General features: G+C 40.5%; 1 protein-coding gene across 1 annotated transcript in view; it reads right to left on the reverse strand.

The window, feature by feature from the left end:
• Positions 1–467: 467 nt before the first annotated feature.
• UBE2H (ubiquitin conjugating enzyme E2 H) overlaps positions 468–26610 on the reverse strand; it is a 126360-nt gene continuing 100217 nt past the window's right edge. The window contains exons 4-7 of the mRNA XM_053553857.1: positions 26245–26284; positions 24825–24877; positions 9068–9196; positions 468–4590 (exon numbers count right to left, since the gene is read on the reverse strand). Of these exons, the coding sequence (XP_053409832.1) occupies positions 4466–4590; positions 9068–9196; positions 24825–24877; positions 26245–26284 (347 nt within the window). The 3' untranslated portion in view covers positions 468–4465. The remainder of the gene's footprint in view (positions 4591–9067; positions 9197–24824; positions 24878–26244; positions 26285–26610) is intronic.

Consider the following 26610-nt stretch of genomic DNA (forward strand, 5'->3'; position numbering starts at 1 on the left):
TGTGGGCAAATACTTTGGAAAGGAAAATGGAAATGCCCGTTAATCCAGGGATCAGCTTTCCCTGCAACCCCCACGTCCAGTTGAGGCTGGCACTTCCCAGAAAGTGGCACTGCCTGTGAATTCCAAGCCAGGAGGTATCCCTCACTAGCAAGAGCTGTTTAAGTTTGGGGATAGATAAGGTCTTCTGGAATACAGGATTTCACAGAAGAGAGCTTTCCAAGGCTCTAAGTGCAGAAGCCTCACAGCACTGTGTTTATAGCCGGCCTCAGCTGAGTTCCAGGACTTCTGGGCAGGGCTTCTTATTTTTACTTACTACCTGAGGGTGACACTCCTTTCCCAAACTAATCTGGTCATCTGCTGCATAAGCTGCTCAAAGGAGCCAGAAGAACAGGGAGGGGGTTTCAGTAAACAAGGTAAGCATAATCATGGGGGGCTATTATCTTAGTGATCAAGGTCCAGCCATTTGCCAAGGTATATACACATTTTATTTAAAAAAGTTTACAGTTTCATTATACACAACTATTAAGAGGTTATAGTCAGAGGAGGCATTTGTCCTGTTGACAGACGTGCCCACTAGATCATCACAATGCAAGGAAAAATGTGGGAAGGAGGAGATAGGGTGAGGAAAAAATAAGCGATAAAAAGCTTAGATTTCAATTAAGGGCTGGTAAGTCCCTTTTTATCTCTTCAAGTATCACACAATATGTACCAAATACAATCAGTAAATAATGGCCATTTCTTCCCAAGCCTGCAGCCAAGACAAGTATTTGCTAGATTAGGAGCCCTGGCCCTTCCTCAGGTGACTGGAGACTCTGCACACCTGAGGGCTGTTAACTCCCCTTCCCAAAGGGCATCCACTCCCTCCAGTCCCTAATGGAAAATTGCCAAGGTGTTCAGTGGCCACAGAAAATATAAACATGGATTCAGAAGTCCATAGAAATGCAGTTCTTTGTGCCCAATCAAAACTGATTTCATTCAGTAAGGCTGTGAACCCAGTTAGGAAGTTGATGAAACAAAATTCTTGCTAACTTTTGTAAATGGCTTTCGCTTTTCTGAGTCACTAAATCATAGAAGGGCCACATGCCATTTAAAAATCAAACACTAGTTTCCAGAAACTTGGCCCACAGAAGCTAGCAGAGGACCTGTCTGTCATGATTCTCAGCCACCACAATAGGAGGACTACTATAAAGGTCAGGCCAAGGCCATCCAGGACTTCAGCTCCTCAGGAGCTTAGATCAGCCAGTTGGCAATCAGAACAGCTTTTGGAGAAGACAAAAAATATTAGGTACTGGAAAGATCATATGGCAACTTCTGATAATTATCTGACAAGTATAAAATGCTGGTTGAAACTGCACAGTAACCTCAAGGAGGGCAATGAGATTGAAGACAAGAAAGCCAAAATGCCAGTGTCTAGGTTGGTTACAACTGAACCTTGACCCACAAGGCCCTAGTGCTGGGGTTTCTGGAGAGCAGCAGATTCAGTGCTGCTGTGGTACAGCCATGCTGCTTGTTGGTGTTTGGCAAGAGCTTGAGCTGTCATTGAAACAGGGGCAAAGAATGGCTTGTGCTGGTAAATCACAAGGTAGGGCTCAAAACCTAGATACTAAAAAGGAAAGGGAAGGGAATCTGCCAGAGCAGCTCTGATCTACTGCTGCTGACACTGCCTCCGCCACTACCCACTTCTAAAGCCTTTGCCCAGGACGCTGGACGTTTTTCTGAGTGTTAAGAAGTGAGAAGCTCAGACAACTCGGAAAGGCTTTTGGTGTCAAAACACGCCCTGCTCCAGACTTAATTTTACCATCTATCACTGCCAGGCCTTCTCTCTGACCCTTCTGTACCTATCTTTGGTCTCCTACTCCCACCTCTCCTAGGTGCAGAGAAGGGACAAAAAGTGTTAAAGGATTCTGTTCAACCTATCAAAAGTCAATTTCCCAGCAAAGAGGAAAAGTCCCAAAGCCGAATATGCACGGGACCAAGGTTAGTGCCCAGAACAGACACACTTACACAGAAGAAGGTGCAATGGGATTTGGGCAGTGACTACAGGAGCTTCCACTGCTGAGATGCCTAATCACCCTCCCCTGCACAGACTTGAATGGACACAGACTCGCTCACTCTCTGCAGCCACTCAGGTCTGCTCAACTCCTGCAACCTTCCCTGGCAAGTCTTCATTTGAGAATTCTGCACCCTCCGCTCTCTGGTGCTGGAGCTCTGATCAGAGGTGAGCACATGTCTTGTACTAGAAAAATGTGGGACTACGTGAGGGGCAGAGCTGTGGCACTGCTCACAAACTTTTTCTGAAATGGGGTCTATTTGGGTTTTTGACAAGATCAAAAGGAATTCTTATTTGGACATTATTTTCTTGAAAGGTAATTAGAACACTATTTTTTATACAATATTGAAAAAATACAATTTTTTATTGTTTGAACTCAAGTCACCACCCAGCACTTTAAGCCTACCCTAAATAGCACCTACAATAAAGGTTATAGCACAAGCACACTGCGAAGTCAGCAGGTAAGCAGTTAGACAGTGCCAGCAGAGACCCTCCCTCCCCCAAAGCAATGATAAGAGAGCGTGCTAGGTAAGAGTGAAAGTACAACCATCACATGTTAAATAGTTAATACTACCCTTCCAACGAGCCATGGATGCTAGACAGATAACTCAGTATGGGTAACTAACCACAGCCCTACATAACTGCACTTTTTTTTTTTAAAGAAAACCTTTTGCTTCATGCCCATAACTAACGTAAGTAAATTCTTTGTCTTTTTATTTAGGAAAATAATCATGCTAAAAGCAAGTTGTACTTTATATAGATTTTCAAAGAAAAGATTGATTGTGCTTTTTGAATAAAAAAGATAGGGGTATCTTCCAACCTCATTGACCTTGTGGAATATAGCCCTTCTGAACTAAAAACACATCAAAAAGAAAAATTATCCCAGTGGGATGTTCAAAATTGTCTTTAGAAGGTTTTAGGACTGGCTAATTCTGCTATTATATAGCCTATCGGTTGTGGTGAAAATAGAATACAGAGCTGCTGTCTAAAACTTCTCCCAACTCTCCTCCAAATTCAGCAAGCAACACTCAGGTTTGAAACAAACTCAGGCAACATCTGATGAGCTGGCCTTTTAAATCAATTTCCTCTGAAAGTACATGGTAGAGGGTATTTTCTTCCCTCAGGACCTGTTCTACTACATCATATTTCTGAAACCCTTCTTCCTAGTCACTCTCTGAAAAAAGCTGTGTTTGTTTTTCCTATGTAGTCACTCTGGGTACAAGAACCTTTATTTGTTTCAATTATTATTCATTTTAAATTCAGAATATACGTTGGTTCTAAAATACCCATTTCCCACTCCCACAAGCAGATAATGACCAGACTGCTGCCAAGAGCAGCAGAAAAAGGGAAACCAGAACTAAAACATGAATGCAAGTACCCAGGGCTTCACAGCCCCCAGACGGGTCCTTCTTCCCAAGTCTCATGGTCCGCTGAGCGGCTTGTCCGAGGAAGAGGCCATCTCTTGGTAGGTGAAGATGAAATCTGCAGCCTGTCTAAGCACAATTCATACACACACACACACCCTCAAAGGGGGAAAACAACCACAAACTCCCCAAAACACAGCCCTCACATTTAAAGCTCTTAGTCCAGGATTAGGATGTGACTCTGCTGTGTTTTGGGTAAGAGGAAGCACTATCCTAGTTACTTTCTCCTCCTGTCCTATCCTCACAAAAAAGGTCTCAATTACAAGCTCTACCCCAGGAATAAGAACTGGGTTTAGAAAACACTTCCCAAAGGTTCTCCAAAGCAGAATATTTGTAGCTACAGGGCCTGGTAATATGAAGGGCAGGAATTGACATAAAAATGTACTTAAAATCCGAGTCAAAAAGATTGCTTTAAGTTTCAATACGCCAATGAGCTGTTTCATACTGTCACTCCACAGAAACAAGGCCACCTAGGATTCAGGAAGGAGCAGCTGATTCCTACGTGGCTGGCTCTAAATGCTCCCACAGCAGGCCTCTTCCTCCTGTTTTCTCACTTCCATTCTGAAAAAGCACTATCCTATCTTCACATCCAAGAGCTGGTTGGTTTAGTTTGTTTCTTTGGAACCATCAGTACAAGAAGCAACTTTTTCCTGTTATTTTTACTCATATCTACCTATCAGAGCGACTATTTCTTTTGACAGTTCAGTAGAGCACGCAGGCTGACTTGGCCAAGTGGACTTATGAATGCATGCATTCGGACCGCATATTGCTACCAAAGTGGAATGTGGGAATATGCTATGCACCTCAGGTTGAGAAATGACCAAGAAATCAAGATCTAAAGGATGATATATAATATATATATATCAATGCTATTATTCATAAAAACCTTGTTTAGTAATAAAAAAAATTGCTTTGTTTAAATATGAATATTATAGTCTGCTTCTCATGGTTAGGAAATAATAGTCTTTCTGAAAAGCAGGTGCTTTTTCTACTACAACTCCATATCCTGCGCCTCATCTTCCGAAAAGTCAGACATAGAACTCTCCGACGAGCTGTCACCAGTGCCCTCTTCCTGCTCTTTCAGCGCCTCCTCCGTTGCGTATTTCTGGATGTACTCTGCAGGGGGGTAAGGAGACAGAACAGGGGCAGTGAGTGAGCAGGCGTGTGACTTAGTGACCCCCAGGCTGGCAAGGCCTAGAAGGTTCCAACTTACCTTAAACATCAGGGGATAAGAAGGATGAAGCTATGGTGGCCACCCAACCTAAGGAGAATCCCACAGGGAGACATTCCTAGAACAGAGCTTATGCATTTTGACCTCTAGGTGAAGGGATTACCAGGAGGGGCAATGCAGAAGGACAAGGACCACATCCTTGTCCTGGACTCTGGGGCCGGGAGACAGGAACCACACACTTTCTTCTTACTTTCACCTCCCAGGAAGAACAAGACAAGTCATGATTCTATAGTAATTTATAAGGAAATCCTCCATCATTTTTAGATTTGCAGTTATATAATTACAGTCAGCCCAGGTCTATTATTTTAGGAATAGATTTTAGTCTAAACAGATCCTGCCTATTGGGGTTTTGAGGCAAGTGGTAAAAACCATTGCTCAATCTGCTCAGGAATGAGCTGCTATGTAGATACAACCAGCTTCTAAGTGATTTTGCCATGTTATTATTTACCTGAAGATGTATGCTGCTACAACCTAGGCGGAATCTGCTGGCTTAAATTTATTTCTAAAAACTCTAAATGGACACTGTTAGGCCAGGTGCGGTGGCTCATGCCTATAATCCTAGCACTCTGGGAGGCCAAGGTGGGTGGCTCACCTGAGCTCATGAGTTCAAGACCTGTCTGAGCCAGAGCAAGACCTCATCTCGAAAAACAGCTGGGCGTTATGGTGGGTGCCTGTAGTCCCAGCTACTTGGGAGACTGAGGCAGGAGAATTGCTTGAGCCCAAAAATGTGAGGTCGCTGTGAGCTGTGATGCCATAACACTCTACTAAGGGTGACAAAAATGAGACTCTGTCATTCATAAATAAATAAATAAATAAGACGCTGTTTAAGTACATAGCCTAAACACAATAGGAAACACGACTTACTCAGAATACAAGCTGGACAATGTTTTTTCCCCTGCAGAGTTGCAGGGAGTAACTGCAAAGAAGATGAGGTGAGTGATGAGATATTCCTGCCAAATCTGAACAACCAGTGCAGGGTCAAGCTAAGAATTTAATATTTTAAAAAGTTATTTAGAAAAAAGAAAAAGAAGAAAATGTGATAGAGACCACATGTGGCCAAATCTAGCCCTTTATAGAAAAAGTTTGCAGACTTGTAACTTGGGGCCCTTCAAATGCATTCTAACATTTACCCTGAAATAATGAGATTAAGTAGCCCACGACTAGGTAGGAATCCGTATTTTAGAGTGAGGGAAATGATTATTAAAGTCTTAGAAATTTTATTTTGCTTCTTCATTTGGATAAGTAGCAGCACATTGACATTATTATTGTTTTTTGAAACAGAGTCTCACTTTGTCACCCTTGGTAGAGTGCTGTGACATCATAGCTCACAGTAACCTCAAACTCTTGGACTCAAATGATTTTCTTGCCTCAACCTCCTGCATAGCTAGGACTACCAGCGACCACCACAACACCTAGCTATTTTTAGAGACGAGGTCTTGCTCTTGCTCAGGCTGGTCTCAAACTCATGAGCTCAGGTGATCTGCCCGCTCAGCCTCCCAGAGTGCTAGGATTACAGGTGTGAACCACCGTGCCCTGACCCTGACATTATTTTTGACACTATAATTTGATACTACCAGCATTTAATACTGTCAGCCTTTTTTAGTATATTCAAGGAAACAAATGTATATTAAACAAAGGGTTACTAGGATAAGACCTTTCCGGAGATAGAAAAAACAAAGAACAAAATCACTATGCAAAAGACAGGAAAACAGCAGGCAGGAATTGCTGAGTGCCATCAGAGGAAAGCAGTCATGGAAGGGGACGGGCTGCAGGGCCCAGACAGCAATCCCAGCTATACTGTCCCCCAACTTCTGCCAGCTGCAGCTGAAGACAGGCTGTTCCAGGAGAAAGGCTTTGCCTCGCCAAAAGTAAGTGGCTGGGATGTTAAAACATAGCATTAAAAGAGCACTCACTACCTGCCTTCCAAGGAAGACTACCTAAAAACAAACAAACCAAAAACAAAAGAGAGCACTATCTTTGTCTTTTTAAAAATTTGAAGCAGAGAAGGTAAAATGCAAAGGTTTTGCTGCAGTTGAATGGTGGGTATGTGGTAGTTTATTCTCTATTTTTCTGTAGGTTTGAAATTTTCCATGACTAATAAAGGAAGTGAATATACCTGAAACTCACCCAATTTGACTGTCACACATTGATGCATTAGGAGGAGTAAAGCAAAGATGTTGATTTCACTCAATACCAACCTGAACAGCAGGCTAAGAGGCTGCCAGCAAAGGGCTTTGAGCAAGGAAGAGGCAGCTTCAGACACTGTTGGTACCCAGTGTACAGACTGTCCGATATTAAACATATTTGCAAATTGTACACTTTAAGAGAGCAATCATTAAATATGAAAGCTGACTAATGTTCAGATAAGAAAGAATATATATGTTTACCTGTAATGTCAGGTGTGCTGAGTTTGTGGTGACTACCACACAAATGGAAATGTCCAGTAGGCAGCTTGGGGAAAAGGTCAGGCCTAAACACATGTATTTAGAAATCCTCTACTTTGAGGTGATTACTGAAACTGTGAGAGTTGAATAAGCTCCCTAAGGGATGAGACAGGAAGAAAAGGAGACTGAAGACCAAATCCTAACAGACTGACCACATTTAGGAAATGAAGCCGAGAACAGTGGCTCACGCCTGTAATCCCTGCACTTGGGAGGCCGAGGCAGGTAGACTGCCTGAACTCACAGGTTTGAGACCTGCCCGAGCCAGAGCAAGACTTCATCTCTGAAAATAGCTGGGCATTGTGGTGGGCGCCTGAAGTCCCAGCTACGTGGGAGACTGAGGCAAGAGGATCGCTTTGCCCAAGAGGTTGCTGTCAGCTACGATGTTACGGCACTCTACAAAGTGAGATTCTGTCTTAAAAAAAAAAAAAGGGAAATAAAATGAGGAAAGTTTCCAGAAAGGTGGGGCCTAAACCACAAAAGCTGCAGAGGAAAACAGGATTTGAGAAAGGTCTCAGGAAGAAATGAGGTCACAGATTCAGGAGAGGAAGAAAAACAAAATAAACCTGCGCAGTTTAAGGTGAGGAAACAAAAAGCTGAAAAAAGAAAAGGATATTAACAGCATGACTCATATGGGAGCCCAAAGGAGCGGATAAAAGCTTCTGTAATGGGGAAGCCTCCGCAGGGAGGAAGGACAGCAGGGGGAGCAAGATGGGAGGCTGGTAGAGGGAGTCAGTCTATCTTGTATTTCCAGTTGAAAGGACAAAGGAAAGACTGGAGGAGGGAGTAAAGGCACAGTAGGAAACAGGGACAAGATCAGGTCTGATGGCTGAGACTTTCTCAGAGTTCTAAGACAAAATGATAGCCAACATCAACACTCCCAAAAGCCAGAGCTAGCCATTCTAAGCTATATGAAGCTTGGTAGGTTTTGTAACTAGGTCTACAGCAGATACGTACTAAAACAGGGCTAATGTTAATTTGCTGAGACAAAATGAATATAAGAATTATAGAAATATACTCTGCACCAAGATATCTGTGGTCTGCAGACATTGTTAAATGATTTTCCTATGTCAAAATTTTAATTATCTTGTAACTGAATTTTATATCTGATTGAAACAAACTGTCTTTTTTTTTGAAATATATGTTTGTTTGGCTACAAAGGCATTTTGCTACAAAAATTAAATATTAATTTGCAAAGCACTTAAGTAAATTAATTAAAGTAAATTTCTACCTTATCTCAACAGAAGTTCCAAATCATACCCTGTAGAGACCCGGGAAGAAGGAGAAAACCAGAAGGAAAACTACTGTTCAACAAATAGCCCCAAATGCTCCTGTTTGTCTCATACCTGCACATTTAAGAGTGAAGATCTACATATCCAAGCTCTTGTAAATTATTTTTACTGCAATTTCTTGCAAATATACCTTAGAGGGGCCATGTATTTTGAGGAAGTCGACATTCTAGACTGCTATGCAGATGGGCAAGTCATGCTAAAAATTGAGGAGATACCAATGCCTGCCATTTGTTAGGAAGAGCAGGTATATTTGCACGAGCTTTAAATTCCTTTCCTTTTCAGTGGAGACTTTTGTATGTGAAAGTTGTCAAACATACACGGAGGTAAAAAGCACAATCCCACAAACACTAATAAACACACATGGAGTTTGAGATGTTCTTTCCAAACCTTATTTTCATTTAAATAAAATTCACATCATCAGCACGTGTGAACCATTTTAAGAATGGGAAAACAAGACTGAAAGAGGAGCAAACTGTACTACCACTGGCACAAGAGGCTGCCAAGCACGCCTTCAGCCCACAGCTGTCTCTTATTAGGCCTGAGGCATTATTAGGAACCAAGTAACTTCAGGACTTTTAATGACAGATTTAAGTTCTTCTCTCGCCAGGTTAAACCATTTGCCCTATTACCTTTAATTTTCTGCTTGTATTCTTCTGGTCGGTGGAGGTACATGGCTGCAGCATCACCATTGAGAGGATCTATGGGGTTAGGATAGGCCAACAACTGGGGCAGGAAGGATTCAAATATATTGGTAAGATCTGAAAAAAAAATACCCAGAAACACATCATGCTCAGAAACAGGCAAGTTTACCTTAAATTCGCTTCAATTTAGTTAAAACTACTTATCTTGTTAGATATTTAACTACATGGGGATGATTCTCCATAAAAATGTGCTCCATGATATATGACCTATATTACATATACATTTCAATACCAATTAAAATTTTTAAATTTAATATTAACTTGAAGAACCAGATAAATAAATATGTACCTGATAATCACATTAAAAGGCAATTCTCCCAGCTCTCTTTCATTTTCCAAATTAAGAAGAATCTAGGGGGCGGCGCCTGTGGCTCTGTGAGCAGGGCGCCGGCCCCATATACCGAGGGTGGCGGGTTCAAACCCAGCCCCGGCCAAACGGCAACAACAACAAAAAAATAGCCAGGCGTTGTGGTGGGCGCCTTGTAGTCCCAGCTACTCGGGAGGCTGAGGCAGGAGAATCGCCTAAGCCCAGGAGTTGGAGGTTGCTGTAAGCTGTGTGACGCCATGGCACTCTACCGAGGACAATAAAGTGAAACTCTGTCTCTACAAAAAAAAAAAAAAAAAAAAGAAGAATCTAGGAACACTACATATATTACTTACTAAAACTTTTGTCCCAACACTTTATAGCACCTTATGTTCCTACAAAATGAATAGTTACTTTTTTTTTGAGACAGAGCCTCAAGCTGTCGCCCTGGGTAGAGTGCCGTGACATCACAGCTCACAGCAACCTCCAAATCCTGGGTTCAAACAATTCTCCTGCTTCCGCCTCCGAAGTAGCTGGGATTACAGTTGCCCACCACACGCCCAGCTATTTTTGGTTGCAGCTGCTATTATTGTTGGGCGGGCCCAGGCTGGATTCGAACCCGCCAGCTCAGGTGTATGTGGCTGGCACCCTAGCCGCCTGAGCCACAGGTGCCAAGCCTGAATAGTTACTTTCTTAACACAGCCATTTGCTACAGCTTTCTGACCACCCCAGAGTATGCAAGCACCAAATCTTAAAATAAGTAAAACCAATTATATAGGACTTGATGTTTAACTCTATTTCTAACAGAGGTAAATATAACCAATTTTAATATTATTCTGGGTAATGAGAGTAGGAACCTATTACGGACCACTTAAAACCATAAATATTGGGTGGCGCCTGTGGCTCAAAGGAGTAGGGCGCCAGCCCCATATACCGGAGGTGGTGGGTTCAAACCCTGCCCTGGCCAAAAACTGCAAAAAAAAACAAACAAAAAACCCATAAATATTCTTAAGACGATAAACACCAAGCCACTGCATTTATTAACAATCGTTTTAATAAACATTAACTTTCCTTTTGCCAAGGAATACACAGATGACATCTACATACACAGTTAGCAAAAACAACACACATCCTGCAGTTATGTAGTGTTATAAAGGAGGCAGGCTTTTGGGGCCAGGGTGTAACACCACCCACATTCTCTGAAACGTCAGAGCTGGTATGACTTCCATTCTGTTTGCTTTTTAGTGAGCTGAGGAACCTAAGTGTTTCCATTTCTCTGACCTATTCCAGCTACAGTGTCATGTTTTATATAAAACACTCCTGTTTCTGGAGAGAATGCTGGAGTATATAGTGAGTAGCATAAAAAAGTACTCTTTAATTTATTCTGCTCTTTCAATGGCTTTTTTTTTTTAAGCAATCAGCACTCTTACACAATATTATGCTTTGCTAAGCCACATCACCTGAGATTTGTGGTTCTCAACCAGGGGTGATTTAGTTCCCCAGGGAGACTTGGCAATGTCTGGAGACATTTTTGGTTGTCACAACTGGTATCTAGTGGGTAGAGGCTGGGGATGCTGTCAAATACCCTATAATGCACAGTACAGCCCTCACTACAAAGAATTATCTGGACTAAAATGTCAACAGTATTGAGATTGAAAAACCTGCTCTAGACTGAAAAAGGGCAGGCAAATCTTTTTGTAAGGGGGTCAGAGAAAATACTTTAAGCTTTATAGGCCACATATGGTCTCTGCCACTGTAGCACAAAAGCAGCAAAAGATAAGTAAAAAAATGGGTGTGGCTATGTGTCATTAAACCTTATACACAAAAACAGATAATCAAAATTTGCCAAACTTTGCTCTAGAAAACTTAAGAAGTAGCTCTTATTACTATAAGGCTAAAAGCCGAGCAGTTAAGAGAATAATCTAGAACTACATTACTCAACAGAACTTTCTGCAATGATGAAAATGTTCTAACGGGCACTGTCAAAAAAAAAAAAAAATATATATATATAGCCACTAGCCACAAGTAGCTATTGAGTATCTGAAATAGGGCTAGTGTGAATGAGGACATTTAAATTTAATGGCCAATAGATCCTGTATTGGGCAGTGCAGGTCCAGAGAATGATAGAACAGGAAGCCCCATGCCAGCTAGTCCTGGTCTCATGCACTAGATGTTGACACAAAACAGCTTTTCCTTTAACTGGAAGTTATAGACTTGGGGCAATTTCACCATCATATGGCTAACTTCAGAACAGTCCCCAAAATCTACATTATTGATTCTCATGTACCAGGAAACAAACACTGAAATTCCTAATCAAAACATATAACAGGCTCAGGGTCAGTAGCTCAGCAGCTAGGGCACCAGCCACATACACGGGATTTGGCCAGTTGGAATCCAGCCCAGGCCTGCCAAACAACTGCTACAACTAAAAAATAGCTGAGTGCTGTGGTGGGCACCTGTAGTCCGAGCTACTTGGGAGGCTGAGGCAAGAGAATTGCTTAAGTCCAAGAGTTTGAGGTTGCTGTGAGCTGTGATGCCACGGCACTCTACTGAGGGAGACAAAGTGAGACTCTGTCTCAAAAAAAAAAAAAAAAGTAAAACAAAAACAACCTTCTGAGATAACCCTCAAACTATCTGTAGTAAGATTTTTCTTTTCTTTTTTTCTTTAGACAAAGTCTCATGCTGTCACCTTGGGTAGAGTGCCATGGCATCATCACACCTAACAGAAACCTCCAACTCCTGGGCTCAAGTGATCCTTTTGGCTTGGTTTTTCTATTTTTTAGTAGAGAGGGGGGTCTTGCTCTTGCTCAGGATGGTCTCGAACTCCTGAGCTCAAGCAATCCATCGGTCTGGGCCTCCCAGAGTGCTAGGATTACAGGTATGAGCCACCACACTCGGCTATAGTAAAATTTTTCACTGCTGCTTTATAATATTTTTTATAAAAAGGAAGTGACATATTCAACATATCAATGAATTATTCATAGTACAAAACCACTGAAAACTAATTGCAAAGGTTAAAGTATAGAGAAAAATGCTTACGCTCAATTACTGTGTAGAGAAAGGCCCTAAAATGGCACATTCTACTTTTCACATTCCAAAGGACACTTGACTTCTTTTACCTCTGAAAATAACATTTTCCTATAAATATGTCCTTTCTACTTTTGTGTATTTTGAAACATCTAATCAAACATGAAAAGTCAGAAAATGTTTTTCCTTTCTTCTTTATAGTTATGAGTGAGTTATAAAGGTAGTGGTACGAAATGCCAAAAGATAAGCACATTTAAAAAAATTTATTTTTATTTCTTTTTTTTTTTTTTTCTTGAGACAGAGTCTCACTTTGTGTCCCTTGATAGAGCTCCATGGCTCACAGATCCCAGCAACCTCAAACTCTTGGGCTCAAGTGATCCTCTTGCCTCAGCCTCCCAAGTAGCTTAGGTGCCCGCCATAACACCCAGCTAGTTTTTTGTTTGTTTTAGAGACAGGGTCTAGGTCTGTCTCAGATGCCTGAGCTCAGGCAGTCTACCTGTGTCGGCCTCCCATAGTACTAGGATTACAGGTGTGAGCCACCGAGTGCGGCCTGAGTTTTACAACTTGAATGTGACCCCAGAGCAGGGAAGAGTTACTGCTACATTAACAGTAATAATAGTAACGATAGTGGCAGCAGTTTACTGCTTACTACAAGCCCGGGGACTCTTAAGTACTTTGCACATACGCTCGTTATTTCACTACAGTGAATGACATAGGTACCACTGCTAACTCCATTTTACATGTAAAGAAACTGAAGTACACGAAGGTTAAGTAACTTGCCCATGATGCTAGATTTCAAACACAGGCTTATCCACTCTGCTGTCTGTTACTGGCAATGGACAAAGCACTGTTTCAACTTCCATGATGGCACACGCTACTGAACTCTGCATCCTATCTCAATACCCTGTTGAAAGGGGAGCCAAAGCCATGAACAGAAATGACCACTCTCCTCCCCAAAGTTTCCCTTTCTCACAAGGGCAAGGCCAGCAGGACAGGTTCTAAGCAGAGAATGTTCGGGCCTATCTGTGGCTGTTTCTCAGAGGCAATGTGCTCAGCCACAGGAAAGAACTCACAGATACCTATGCACACAGAGCTGAGGGTTTCTGCTGCCACACTATTAATAGGCACTACTCAAAAGGAATAGCTGCTGAAGGCTATCAAACCACCACAAAAACTTTTAGTAAACAAATTATAGGTTTTATTCTTATTTAGAAGCACTTCAGGGCTAGAGAAACAGTGCAGACATTACATAACTAGGGATTTCCCGTGTTGTAGGAAGAGATTCTATACCCTTACCTACTATTTTTAAGCTTCCTCAAGCTTCCATAAGCTTCCTCATGCAACATACCAATAAGTGATGTTGCATCTGCATTTGTTCAAACAAATAAAAGAACCCTTATTACTGGCTCTTCCTTCCTGCATTAACACTTATGATCCATTTTACAGATGTGCTGAATCACACCTGTAAAATGGAAGAGCAGAAAAGTAAAGGCACATCGCCTTTGGGTGAAGATGCCAACTTCAGGAGGCAGGATGTCATGGCTATGGCCATTTTAAAGCAGTAAAGCATTCCTGAAAGTGGCCAGCAGAATGTTACTAGGGAAGAATCCTCCTGAAAGGAGCATCTCCCCAATGTGCAGAAAATCTTCTCTCAAGATAAATATATTAGCAAGAAAGAACTAAATTATAAACTGAGGCTCAGTGCCTGTAGCACACTGGTTACATGCTGGCCACATGCACCAAGGCTGGTGGGTTCGAACCTGGCCCAGGCCAGCTAAATGACAATGACAACTGCAACAAAAAAATAGCTGGGTGTTGTGGCGGGTGACTGCAGTCCCAGCTACTCGGGAGGCTGAGGCAAGAGAATTGCCTAAGCCCAGGAGTTGGAGGTTGCTGTGAGCTATGAGGCCATGGCACTCTACCCAGGGTGATTAAGTGAGATCTGTCTCTAAATAAATAAATAAAATAAAAATGACTGTAAGATATGCTTTAAATTGCATCAAAGGACTAAGCTATTAATAAATGTATGACATCTTCTAAGGTAGAAATTGCAACTGCTTGTATTCCTTAAGGAATACATGTTAATTAAAATAAGTTGCATGGAAAAAAATGCACCAGTTCTTAATGTAAAGCCACCCTATTCCAGGTGACTCACAATGAGATGGTACTCGGCTTAAAAGAGAAAACACAGGAGGGGATGAATCACATCTCGTATTTTATTCCTGGCTATTTATGAACCAGTGACCAAAAGTTATTTCTTTTTCCTCTATTTCCTTTGAACATTAAAATGGAAAATTTTTGTAAAGTATACTGCTTTCTTCAGGTTAAAATCCCATTGATACCCAAAGCCTGACATGATCTGCCCTACCGGGAACCACAATTAGCAGTAGGCAGTAGCTCAGAGACTTTTACTTGGTAACACTGAAAAATGAATGCTACAACTCAGAAAATACCACCCTCATATAATGTAGTCCCAGCCAGGTGCTGAGAACCATCAAAAACATTCCCTGCTTCTCAAAAGCCACCCAATGTCACTCCCCTTCTACTTCTACTCCCTATCCCCTACATGCTCAAAGCCCTAAGGTTCGTTTGCTCGTTCTTTTTTTTATTTTGGTGACAGAGCCTCAAGCTGTTGCCCTGGGTAGAGTGCTATGGCATCACAGCTCATAGCAAACTCCAACTCGTGGGCTAAAGCGATTCTCTTGCCTCAGCCTCCAAGTAGCTCGGACTACAGGCGCCCACTATAATGCCCAGCTATTTTTTGGTTGTAGTTGTCATTGTTGTTTGGCAGGATTGTTTGGCAACAAATCCATTGTTTAAGCTGGATTCAAACCCACCAGCTCTGGTGTATGTGGCTGGCGTCTTAGCTGCTTGAACTACAGGTGCCAAGCCTGGGTTCTTTCTTTTTAAAAACAAGTAACAACCAGCTGCTCGGGAGGCTGAGGCAGGAGAATCGCGTTAGCCCAAGAGTTAGAGGTTGCTGTGAGCCGTGTGACGCCACGACACTCTACACGAGGGCGGTACAGTGAGACTCTGTCTCTACAAAAAAAAAAAAAAAAACAAGTAACAAAAAAACTGATTTGGGAAGACATTATAATCGAAACTATTGGCTAAGTAAATCAGGGTCACCTAAGAATTATCTGTTATTTATATCCTTGATCACTAAAGAAAAGGAGCTGCTGACGTTTCAAAATTCCATTGGTTGGCTTTTATTCATCTTATAGAGAACTACTGAATTCATGATCTGTCGACTGTCAGGCAAGTCATATTATGTGCTCAAAATAAAACCAACCATAGAATTTCATCTCATTCATTAAACACATTTTTAGGGGAGGTGGTGCTATCTACTACATATATAAAAACTAGGTAGCTAATTTGTGGGAGGCAAGATTGAAATAAGGCAAGTAAGATTTCCATATTTCCTTTGGTTACTTAATAACTGTGGGATAATTAGATCTTTGCTTTCCACCTTTACCAAATCCTAGTAGTTGCAACATTAGTAGAGCTTTTTACTTTGATTTTCTTCGCTTGCAATCTGTAAACATTAAAAAATAAATTTTACAAGGAAGAATAGTCAAAAGGCTCCATCTTTCATCAGCTGGAGAATCCCACATTGCACATGATTCAGTAGTTAAGTATGAAGAAACATGGTAAGTAGAGGACCCTAAAAGATGACAGCCCCTTGAGGAAAGCTTAAATAGAACTAATCAGGAGCAACCTCACATAGACAGACTTCCAAGAAGAATGGCTTTGAGATCGAAAGTAACATTCTCTAAACTAAAATTAAACCCGACTTCAATGCCAAAAGCCCATTTTTCTAGTTGTTTTTAGGACACACATATGGCAAGCTGGAGTAGCTACCACAAAGACTTCCTGGCCCAGCTGGCCACGAAGCTCGCCAGGCCGTAGTCAGTTTACTCAATGTTAACATCTTGCAAATGGAATGGCACGTCCTGCCACCAACCTTCTAAAAGGTAAAGAACTGTTAACTGAGAGGATCTCATGTGTGGACAAAATATAAAAAAGGTCTGAACTCAGCAAATACAAATAGCTTCTCAGGTTAGTCAAGGGGATTGAGATGGAATAAGGTCTCATGAAGAGGGCATGCAAGTAAAATATAGTATCAAAACATCTCTCAAAAAAAAGGTAGAACGATTGGTAGGATTTAATACTTAGTCAAACGCACAAAAAACTTCTGCAACATACATGACAGGTACACTTAATCTCACTTAAGTGTGGCAAAGGGCAATGTTCAAAGACACAGGATACTAAAAACCTTAAGGAAAACCAGCTGCATTCTGCCAAGAGCCACCAGATTACTAACCTGTGTGTGCAGATGTGTAAAATGGGCTGCTGTAAAGCATTCCTAACCCACCTAAAAAAATAATTTCCCATTCGTTGTCTCATTGCAAACCCTTTCTCCCAAAGTATTCAAACTACAAAGAGCTGCAAGAAAATTAATGCTGCTACATAGATCAGAATAAGGAAAATAAGCTTTTTCATCAAAAACACTGCTGTTGTTGCCTTGTCAATCTCAAAACACTTCTCACTTTACTTTGGTGTGTTTTAGAGGTCATGCATCCTTGTTCGAACCTGGTATGACCCTGCTTGCCTAAGAGATTGCAAGCTAAAACATGGTAATAGGATTTGTTATTAACCTTCCAGAAATGAGGGCAGTTAAAGTATAATTAGCTAGTTGGGCATTTTTGTTGTTATATTAAAACTCATTAATAAAGATTTCAATTACTAGACTATAATTTAGTTGTCATTAATATTAAAAAAGAATAACAAGAGATAACTTCATGCAATTACAAGTGTCCAAACACAGGGAAGCCCTCTACCCGTACAGAGCAATAGAAACAAACAGAAAGGAACAGAAAACAAATCAGGGTTTCTAGTCCATATAATCAAACAGTAAAAGAAAGTTATTTTTGTTTTTGTTTGTTTTTGATACAGAGTCTGACTCTTGCCCTGGGTAGAGTGCCACAGGCATCACAGTTCACAGCAACCTCAAACTCTTGTGCTCAAGTGATCCTCTTGCCTCAGCCTCCCAAAGCTGAGACTATAGATGCCTGCCACAATGCCTGGCTATTTTTAGACATGCAGCTCTAACTCAGGCTGGTCTGGAACTCCTGAGCTTAGTTGATTCACCTGCCTCGGCCTCCCAGAGTGCTAGGATTACAGGTGTGAGCCACCGCGCCCAGCCAAGTGAAAGAAAGTAAAACATAGTTGTGGCTGTCTTTTAGAACCAGACCCTGGCTGGCAAATGTCCCATGATTCACAAAGCCTAATCCACTCCACGTTTCTAATGTTGACCATCAGTGAATGTAATATTTTTAATGAATTTCCATTAAGTTATTCAATCTAAGATGACACCATTTTTCTATGTATAACTAGTGCGACTCTAAAGCTACATACCAACAGACATCTGAAGATTTTTTTTTTTTTTCCCCCCCCAGTTTTTGGCCAGGGCTGGGTTTGAACCCGCCACCTCTGGCATATGGGGCTGGTGCCCTACTCCTTTGGGCCGTAGGCGCCGCCCCTTTACTTTTTCTTTTCTTTTTCTTTTTTTGGCTGGGGTTGGGTTTGAACCCGCCACCTCTGGCATATGGGGCCAGCGCCTTACTCCTTTGAGCCACAGGCACTGCCCTAACATTAAAAGATTTTCAAGGAGTAAGATAAAGGAGATTTGGTCATGAAACTAAGCACCATTGAAGTAGCAAATCCAAAATTCAGCATTTTCCTTCTTTGTTTGTTTTTTGTAGAGACAGAGTCTCACTGTACGGCCCTCGGGTAGAGTGCCGTGGCATCACACGGCTCACAGCAACCTCTAACTCTTGGGCTTACGTGATTCTCTTGCCTCAGCCTCCCGAGCAGCTGGGACTACAGGCGCGCGCCACAATGCCCAGCTATTTTTCTGTTGCAGTTTGGCCGGGGCTAGGTCCGAACCCGCCACCCTCGGCATATGGGGTCGGCGCCCTACTAACTGAGCCACAGGCGCCGCCCAGCATTTTCCTTCTTTATGTATGAGAGGTGACATTACTCCTACAATATTGGAGAGAAACTTCCCTCCCTGGCCTCTATCTAGAAGATTCATAATGATAACCAGCTGTTCAAAAGGCAGGATGATGCTTGTGATTCCAACATGGATGGATCAGTACTGAATTCCCAAGCTGTTCAAATAGTAGTTGTTAGCCAATCAATTATCTATGCAGACATACACATATATTTCTGGTCTGGGGAACTTCATGAAATATTTGGAAACAGCAACATAAGGCACTATCACTATTTTAAGATACAATTACCATCAGCCAAAATTTGAATTATTGGGGAAGATAACACAGGCTATCTGCCTGAAAGGGGGAATAACTATTGAATAAATTTACATTTTTGTTTTTTTTCTAAATGCCTATAAAAGAAACTTTGTTTCTCTTGCCTAATCTCAAAGTCCCTGAAGAATTCCTTCTGTGGGTCCCCAAGATGACTCTAGGGGAAGTAATTTTTCAAATGTTGATCTTTTTACCCCCAGCAAAATAAGAGTACCTGGTCTACTGGCTACCATCTAAGGGTGAGAGTGTAAACTGACTTTTATTTATTTTTTTTAGAGACACAGTCTCACTCTGTCGCCTTCAGTTGAGTGCCATGGCATCATTGCTCACAGCAACCTCCAGCTCTTGAGCTTAGGCAATTCTCTTGCCTCAGCCTCCCAAGTGGCTGGGACTACAGACGCCCACTACAATGCTCAGCTATTTTTTGTTGTAGTTTGGCCGGGGCTGGGTTTGAACATGCCACCCTTGGTATATGGGGCTGGCACCCTACTGAGCCAGAAGCACAGCCCCCTATTTTATTTTTTTGAGATAGAGTATCACTCATTACCCAGACTAGAGTGCAGTGGCATCATCATAGCTCATTGCAACCTCAAAATCCAGAGCTCAAGCAATCCTCTTGCCTCAGCCTCCCAAGTAGCTGGAACTAGAGGTGCCTGGAACCACGCCCAGCTAATTTTTCTATTTTTAGTAGAGATGGGTCTTGTTTAAACTGGTCTGAAACTCCTGAGTTCAAGGGATCCTCCCACCTCCGCCTCCCAGAGTGCTAGCATTACAGTTGTGAGCCTCCTCACTTGGCCTAATTTTGTAAGACATTCTTTTATAAGAAAATTTATATGAAAATTTTATTATTTTATTTTATCTTTTTTTTGCAGTTTTTGGCCAGGGCTGGGTTTGAACCCGCCACCTCTGGCATGTGAGGCCAGCACCCTACTCCTTTGAATCACAGGCACCGCCCCTATATGAAAATTTTATAAGAAAACTGTTTTCTATTTCACTTATCTACAACTTAGTCTACAATATAAATAATTATCAATTTTGCCAAGGAATGAGTAAAAGGAAAGTTGGAGAAACACATTCATAGGGGTCAAGTATGCACGGCCCAAAATGGCAGGATGGGAGGGAGATTAAAGCTGTATTGCAGCAAAAGTACTCGAGGCCCAAGTGCGTTGGGTGATAAGGCAACTGTGGATAAAACATATTTTGAAGAAAAAAGGGAAAACTGGAAAATTCAGAGTTTAAAAAGCTGCCTGTGGCTTAATGAATTCTATCAGCCTTGGAAATTGTGTTTGTTTTGAAACTGAAATCCAGATCCCCTTGGCTGCATCCTAAGTTTTCCAGAGCTTTTATTATCACTGCTGTCTGGAAGAGCAGGAAGGGATGCAAAAAAAAGATAGTATCATAGAGGAAGCCAAAATGAATCAATTTTGTCATCTGCTACTTTCCGTTTAATGTCACAAGAGTAACAACAGATAACTTTATATTTGATGACTTTATGCTGATGATAAACATCTTTAAAAATTAATCAGATTCCCTAATATAATTAGCTCTCTTGCAAGATTAAATATAAAATTAAAAATTCCTAGGTGATTAGACCACAATTATACCAATTTTGAATACTGGTATAATTATATTGGACAAACTGCACATATAACTAGCAAAGATAAAACGGGATGAGAACAAAAGCAATGAATCAACTGGGTTACCAGAAATCAATTTAGGGGAAGCAGGGGCAAGGTTAGGGGATAGAGGACTAAATTACTGCTAATATCAGGTTATGATAAGCATAAATCTGAAATTTCAACTGGGAATTGTTCTTATACTACAAATATGTTTACCCATGGCAGAGTACATGGCCGGGGGCACAGTGAATGGCAGGAAGTTTCACAATCCACTCCTTGCTCCTTCTACTATTATACAGTAGAAGTAGGTGTTAAGACAAGTTTTAGAGATGCCAGGCTGAGCCTCTTGCTTTTCAGTTGAATATTTATGTTAACATGCCAACTTGTTCTTATTAGTTATTTAGTATTAGATTTTTTTTTTTTTTTTTTTTAGCTTTGAACTAAGATTCTCTCAGGAAAAAAAATAACAAAGATTCTCTCAGGAATCATTGCAGGAAATGGAGTGATTCAGAACTTACCAATTATGAATTAACCTTCAATGCCAAAGGCTTTAGAAGTTAGCAATAAAAATTAAGTTCAGATCTCAAGATTAGAGTAAGTCTAAAAAACATTTCATGGTCACCTGAATGAACCTTTTCTATCTGTACTTTTATTTTTTTTTTTTGTGAGTTAAAAGTCTTATTATGTCGTCCTCGGTAGAGTGCCGTGACGTCACAGCTCACAGCAACCTCAAGCTCTTGGGCTTAAGCGATTCTCTTGCCTCAGCATCCCAAGTAGCTGGGACTACAAGTGCATGCCACAATGCTGGGCTATTTTTTTGTTGTAGTTGTCACTGTTGTTTAAAATGCCAGGTTTGAACCAGGTAGCCCTGGTGTATGTGGCCGGTGCCCTAGCCACTGAGCTACGGGCACCGAGCTTCTGCCTGTACTTGTACTGGTAATATTTATCTGCTCTTAAACTTTTCCAAAAAAGAAACAGTGAATTTTCTTAAGAAACAGTTTGTCTTGAGCAAAATGTCAAAACAATTCTCCCATACTTGGTATATTTTTGATTATACTCTGAAAATAGTTTTTGGTTTTCTGTACTTACCTGTGTTATGTATCCACATTCTTGCATTATACAACACTTATAATGACTCATGTACATGTAATACAAAGTCTGCTCAATACATTTTGACCAATGTGGTTTAACTCTTGTTTACTAAATGCTTTGCAAGCTAATACAAAGTATACTCTAACACATACTATAAATATGATAAAACTTTAATTGTGTTGGTCTTCTGCTTTAAAATCTGTTCTGAACTTCATACGCCTGCTGATGGGAAGGTAAAATGATACAGCACTTTGGAAAATATTCAGCCGAGAGAAATGAAAACATGCATACATAAAAACTTAAGACTTATGAATATTTATAGAAAGATTATCTGTAATAGCCAAATATTTATCAAGCAAAACATAAACAACTGTGGCATATCCATAAATGGAATATTATTTGGCCATAAAAAGGGAATTCTGACCCATGCTACAACCTGGATGAACCCTAAAAACATGACACAAAGTGAAAAAAACCAGGCATAAAAGACCACTTATTCTACAATTACATTTCTAAGAAATAACAAGAGTAGACAAATCTATAGAAACTAAAGGTAGATTAGTGGTTGCCCAGGGTTCATGGCCTGGGGTAGGAGTAACTAAAGGGTATGAGTTTCTTTTTGAAGTGAAAAAAAGGCTCTAAAATTGACAATGGTGATGGCTGCACATAACTGAATATGCTAAAAACTACTGAATTACATACTCTAAATGGGTAAGTTGCAAGTTTTTAAATTACAATTGAACTACTTTTTAAAAAATCTGTTCTGAGGCATGAGGTACTTGAGAATAGCAAACCTCTTCCACAAAGCTTTTCTGATCAACGGTAAAAGACTTACTGAAACTAAAGTCCACTTTACTTAGTTGTAATTGGAACCAGCTTGCAGTATTTTGATAGGTACATTTCTAAAATGTGAATGTAGTTTAAGAAAGCACATCATTACATCAGATATTCCAGGCAGTCTGCCATCAGACATTTTTACCAAAAAAACTGTCTTAAAAGGAATCCATTTAATCAATCTCAGAATATATGTTCTTTTTTGTTGCCTCATCTCTTTAAAAGCCACCATCTCCCTTAAACTATGTTAAACAGTGCTGGCCATGATTAATTCTCTCTCTATAGGCAAAGAGACACACACACACACACACATATATACAACCAACCTGCTCTCATGTACCTACAATCCAAGAGGACAAGACAAATCATAAAGAAGTATATTTAAAACAGGGTGCTATGCTATCACAGGGGTGTGATTTTAGAGAGAGGCTATGAAAGGAGGTTTCTGTGAGAATTGATATTTGAAATAATAAAAGAAGGTGCCAGCTATGAAAAGATTAGGGGAGATAATTCCAGGTAGAGGAAATAATTCTTGCCTGGCAGAAGCAGGAAGGTGGACAGGGACAGAAGAATTTTGGTGACCAACCTTCTTCTATAATTCTCAACCTAGTACAAGAATGTCAGGCAAAGGTGACTAGCAAACTGTGGCTGAACTAAGATAGCTTACCTTTACCTACCTTATAGACCATTAAAAGGTCTCAGTACTCTTCACCTAGAGGAAGCCATCCCTGGTTAAGTCTAGGCTAAGCGCTCTCTCTTTCTCCCTTCCTTGTGCCTCTCAGCAACTGTTATTTGCACCACTCATTCTTTCAACCCATATTGGTGAGAAACCCTGAGCTAATAGTCCCAGGCCTTACAGACAAATGAGACATACACCTGTCAGCCCTTAAGTTAGGAAATAATCTACTAGCACAAAAAATACAGGCATAAACAAATACAAGGTCAAGTAAAAGTGGGTAATAAAAAAGATATAAAATGTAAGCATACTCAGAGATTATTTCCAGCTGGAGAATCAGAGGAAGCCTCATGGGGCACTGGAGCAGGGAGTCATTGAAGCCCGAGGATTTAGACAGACATATGGGGGAGTAAACAGATTCACTGCATCTTTAATTAAGATTACATATATAGTTGACCTTTGAACACAGGTTTAAACGGCACGGCACAAGTCCACTTAGATGAAAGTTTTTTTTTTTTTTTTTTTTTTGGTGGGGGACAGAGTCTCACTTTGTCGCCCTTGGTAGAGTGCCATGGTGTCATAGCTCACAGCAACCTCAAACTCTTGGGCTCAAGCGATTCTCTTCCTTCAGTCTCCCAAGTAGCTGGGACTACAGGCGATAAGGCCCAGCTATTGAGACCGGGTCTCGCTCTGGCTCAGGATGGTCTCAAACCCACGAGCTCAGGTAATCCACCCGCCTTGGCCTCCCAGAGTGCTAGGATTACAGGCATGAGCCACCTCACCCAGCACGAAGGTTTTTTCCAACATAACACAGCCAGTCCCTTACCTACTGGCAGTGAGCATATGGAGGGTCAACTTTCCTTATCTGTAGGTTGTGCAGGGCTGACTGCAGGATTTAAGAATGTGTGGATTCTGGTATCTATGGGCAGTCAAGGGACCAAACCCCAGCAGATACTGAGGGATTACTACATTTAAAAATACTTTTAGCTTCCTAACCAGGTTACAAACTCAAGGATGGAAGGCCTGATACTCCTTTTATCTCTCTGTGATACTCAACATAGTATTTTATAGAGTTGGGCAATTCATTTGTTGACTCACTGTAAGAGGTGAGCTATCAATTTTAGCGCTGAATACAGACTAAATTACTCTTTACTTCATAAGGTGGTTCTGGCCTTGGAGACAGATGATCCCTAAACGTTTTACATACCATCTCTGTTTTTCCAAAATGAAAAGGTATTACACAAAAATACATATATACAATGTACTTCTGAATACAGACATATAAAATGTTTACCTGTGTATGTGTCTGCATACGTGTACTTTTTTTTTTAATTGAGACCGAGTCTCACTTTGTCACCTCAGTAGAGTGCTGTGGCATCCTAGCTCATAACAAACTCAGAATCTTGAGCTCAAGAGAGTCTCTTGCCTTAGCCTCCCTAGTAGCTGGGATTACAGGAGCCCACCACAACATCTGTTTTTTGTTGTTGTTGTTTAGCAAGTCTGGGCTGGGTTTGAATCCATCAGCCCTGGAGTGTATGGCTGGCACCCTAACCACTGAGCTATGGGCGACCAGCCTGTACCACTGTACCTTAAGTTCAGACTCTCACAAAGATATTTTAAACTTCCACTGCTAAAATGAAGTCTGTACTTGAGAAAATTTCTTTCACTCATCACACTTTCCCATCCAGTCCCTCAAAATCCCTTCCCATTCCCAACAAAACATCTTAAACCAGAAAAGAAAAGCCAAACATTTTTTAAGGCAGTGTCTCAACATCTCCAAAGAATATTCCATGGCCAAACTCACCATAGAGAGCTGTCCAAGTTTGATTAATTACATCTAGACACACAGTTCCTGACCTGAAACAGATGGAAAGAATGGCATTTTATAAAAAATTAGCAAGTTAGTTGCATGTATCTGGCAACTAATTTTATTTATCAAGAGAAGTACTTTTAATAGATCCTTAAAAAAAGAAAAGAATCCTAATTGAGGAAGGAGAAGTGTGAAGAGAGTATTTACAAGGTCTTAAGTGTTTTCTTACAGACTGAAAGGAAAAGTAGTAATTATACAATGAAGAAACCAGACAACACCTGAACCAGGTGATCAGAATTAGCACTGAGAACAGAGGCAGACAGACCTGTGTGCCTCCGAATGTAATACCCTGAGAGGAACACATCTTGCTTTGTGGTTTTTCTGACCTGAAGTGAGTGCATGCCCTAAATCTAATAAGGAAACATCAAATTGAGGAACAATGTACAAAATAACTGATCTATATTCTTTAAGTATGTGAATTTTATAAAAGATAAAAGGCAGGCTGAGGAAATGTTCCTGGTTAATACACAGGGTATACAGACAGACAACTATGTGGACATCCTACTGTTTAAAGAAACATGACAACTAAATGTAATATATGATTCAGGACTGGATTCTTTACAGAAAGAAAAAAGTGCTAAAAAGTGTATTCCTTAAGAATATGGCCAGGATTAGGTAAGTATTGCATTAATATTAAATTCTGGAATCTTACAGGTATACAAGTGGTTACGTAAGAATATCCTTGCCGTAAGGATAACTGACACGATGAACTATTAAAGGACAAAGGGGCAAGAAGTATGCATGTATACACCCGACTCTGTGAGGGTTCAGAAAATCTCACATGTATGTATGTGAGAGACAGTAAAATTCAGTGCCATGACACTGAATTGACATGATAATAAGCACTGCATCCAAATAATCACATATTCTAAATAGCACTGAAGTACAAAACAGGTTCATTTCAACCATATTTTATAATATCGCTAATACTGGAAGAAAAGAAAGTGACAAATTTATTAACTGAAATAAAACTACAGTCATTGATATTTGCCTTTCTCTCAAGAAACAAATACTTTAAGGGCTAAAAATAGTAAATTTGTACACTGACAACAGATCTCTGAGTTGTGTATATACAAAGGGAACTGAGATGTGGAATATTGCAACTTGTTAGCTGGATATCAAGAAAAATGAAGGGCCCAGTCCTGATGATGGAAAAAAGTAAGTAGCATAATAGGAGAATTTAAGCTGAGTGGTTTAGAATATCATGTCCCTAGGATTCTATTTTACATGACCACTCATACAATCCTAACGCCTGATAAAATCCAAAAAGATAATTGAGTTTTTTTAATAGAGAGGGAACTCTAATCAAGAGCAGTTGTTCCTAAAATGTAAACATTTTAAAATAGTTACTTACGCTTCATCAATGTTGGGATGGAAAATTTTATTCATGAATCCTGTAAAAAGAGATGTTAATTAGCAGCAAAAAGTATCCAGAGACAATTAGTTCTAAAGTACTTTAGTATTGGAAACAATTTCAGTGTTAGAAAAGGTGGTAATATAAATCATTTTCACTTTAGATCTTTAGCTACTCAGAAGACTATGTTCTCCTGATAGCTCCTATTATTTAAAATATAGTATGTTAGAATTCTATTAACACACAAGCAAAAACTGGGAGCAATGTACCTTCTTATGTAAAAAGATCATTATAGCAATTTTCTGAGCTATGAAGGTATTTGCCAAAAGAGAAATAGTACTAACTGGTTTATAACTATTGTCATTA

Source organism: Nycticebus coucang, chromosome 11, assembly GCF_027406575.1.
Source record: "Nycticebus coucang isolate mNycCou1 chromosome 11, mNycCou1.pri, whole genome shotgun sequence".
Classification (NCBI taxonomy): Eukaryota; Metazoa; Chordata; class Mammalia; order Primates; family Lorisidae; genus Nycticebus; species Nycticebus coucang.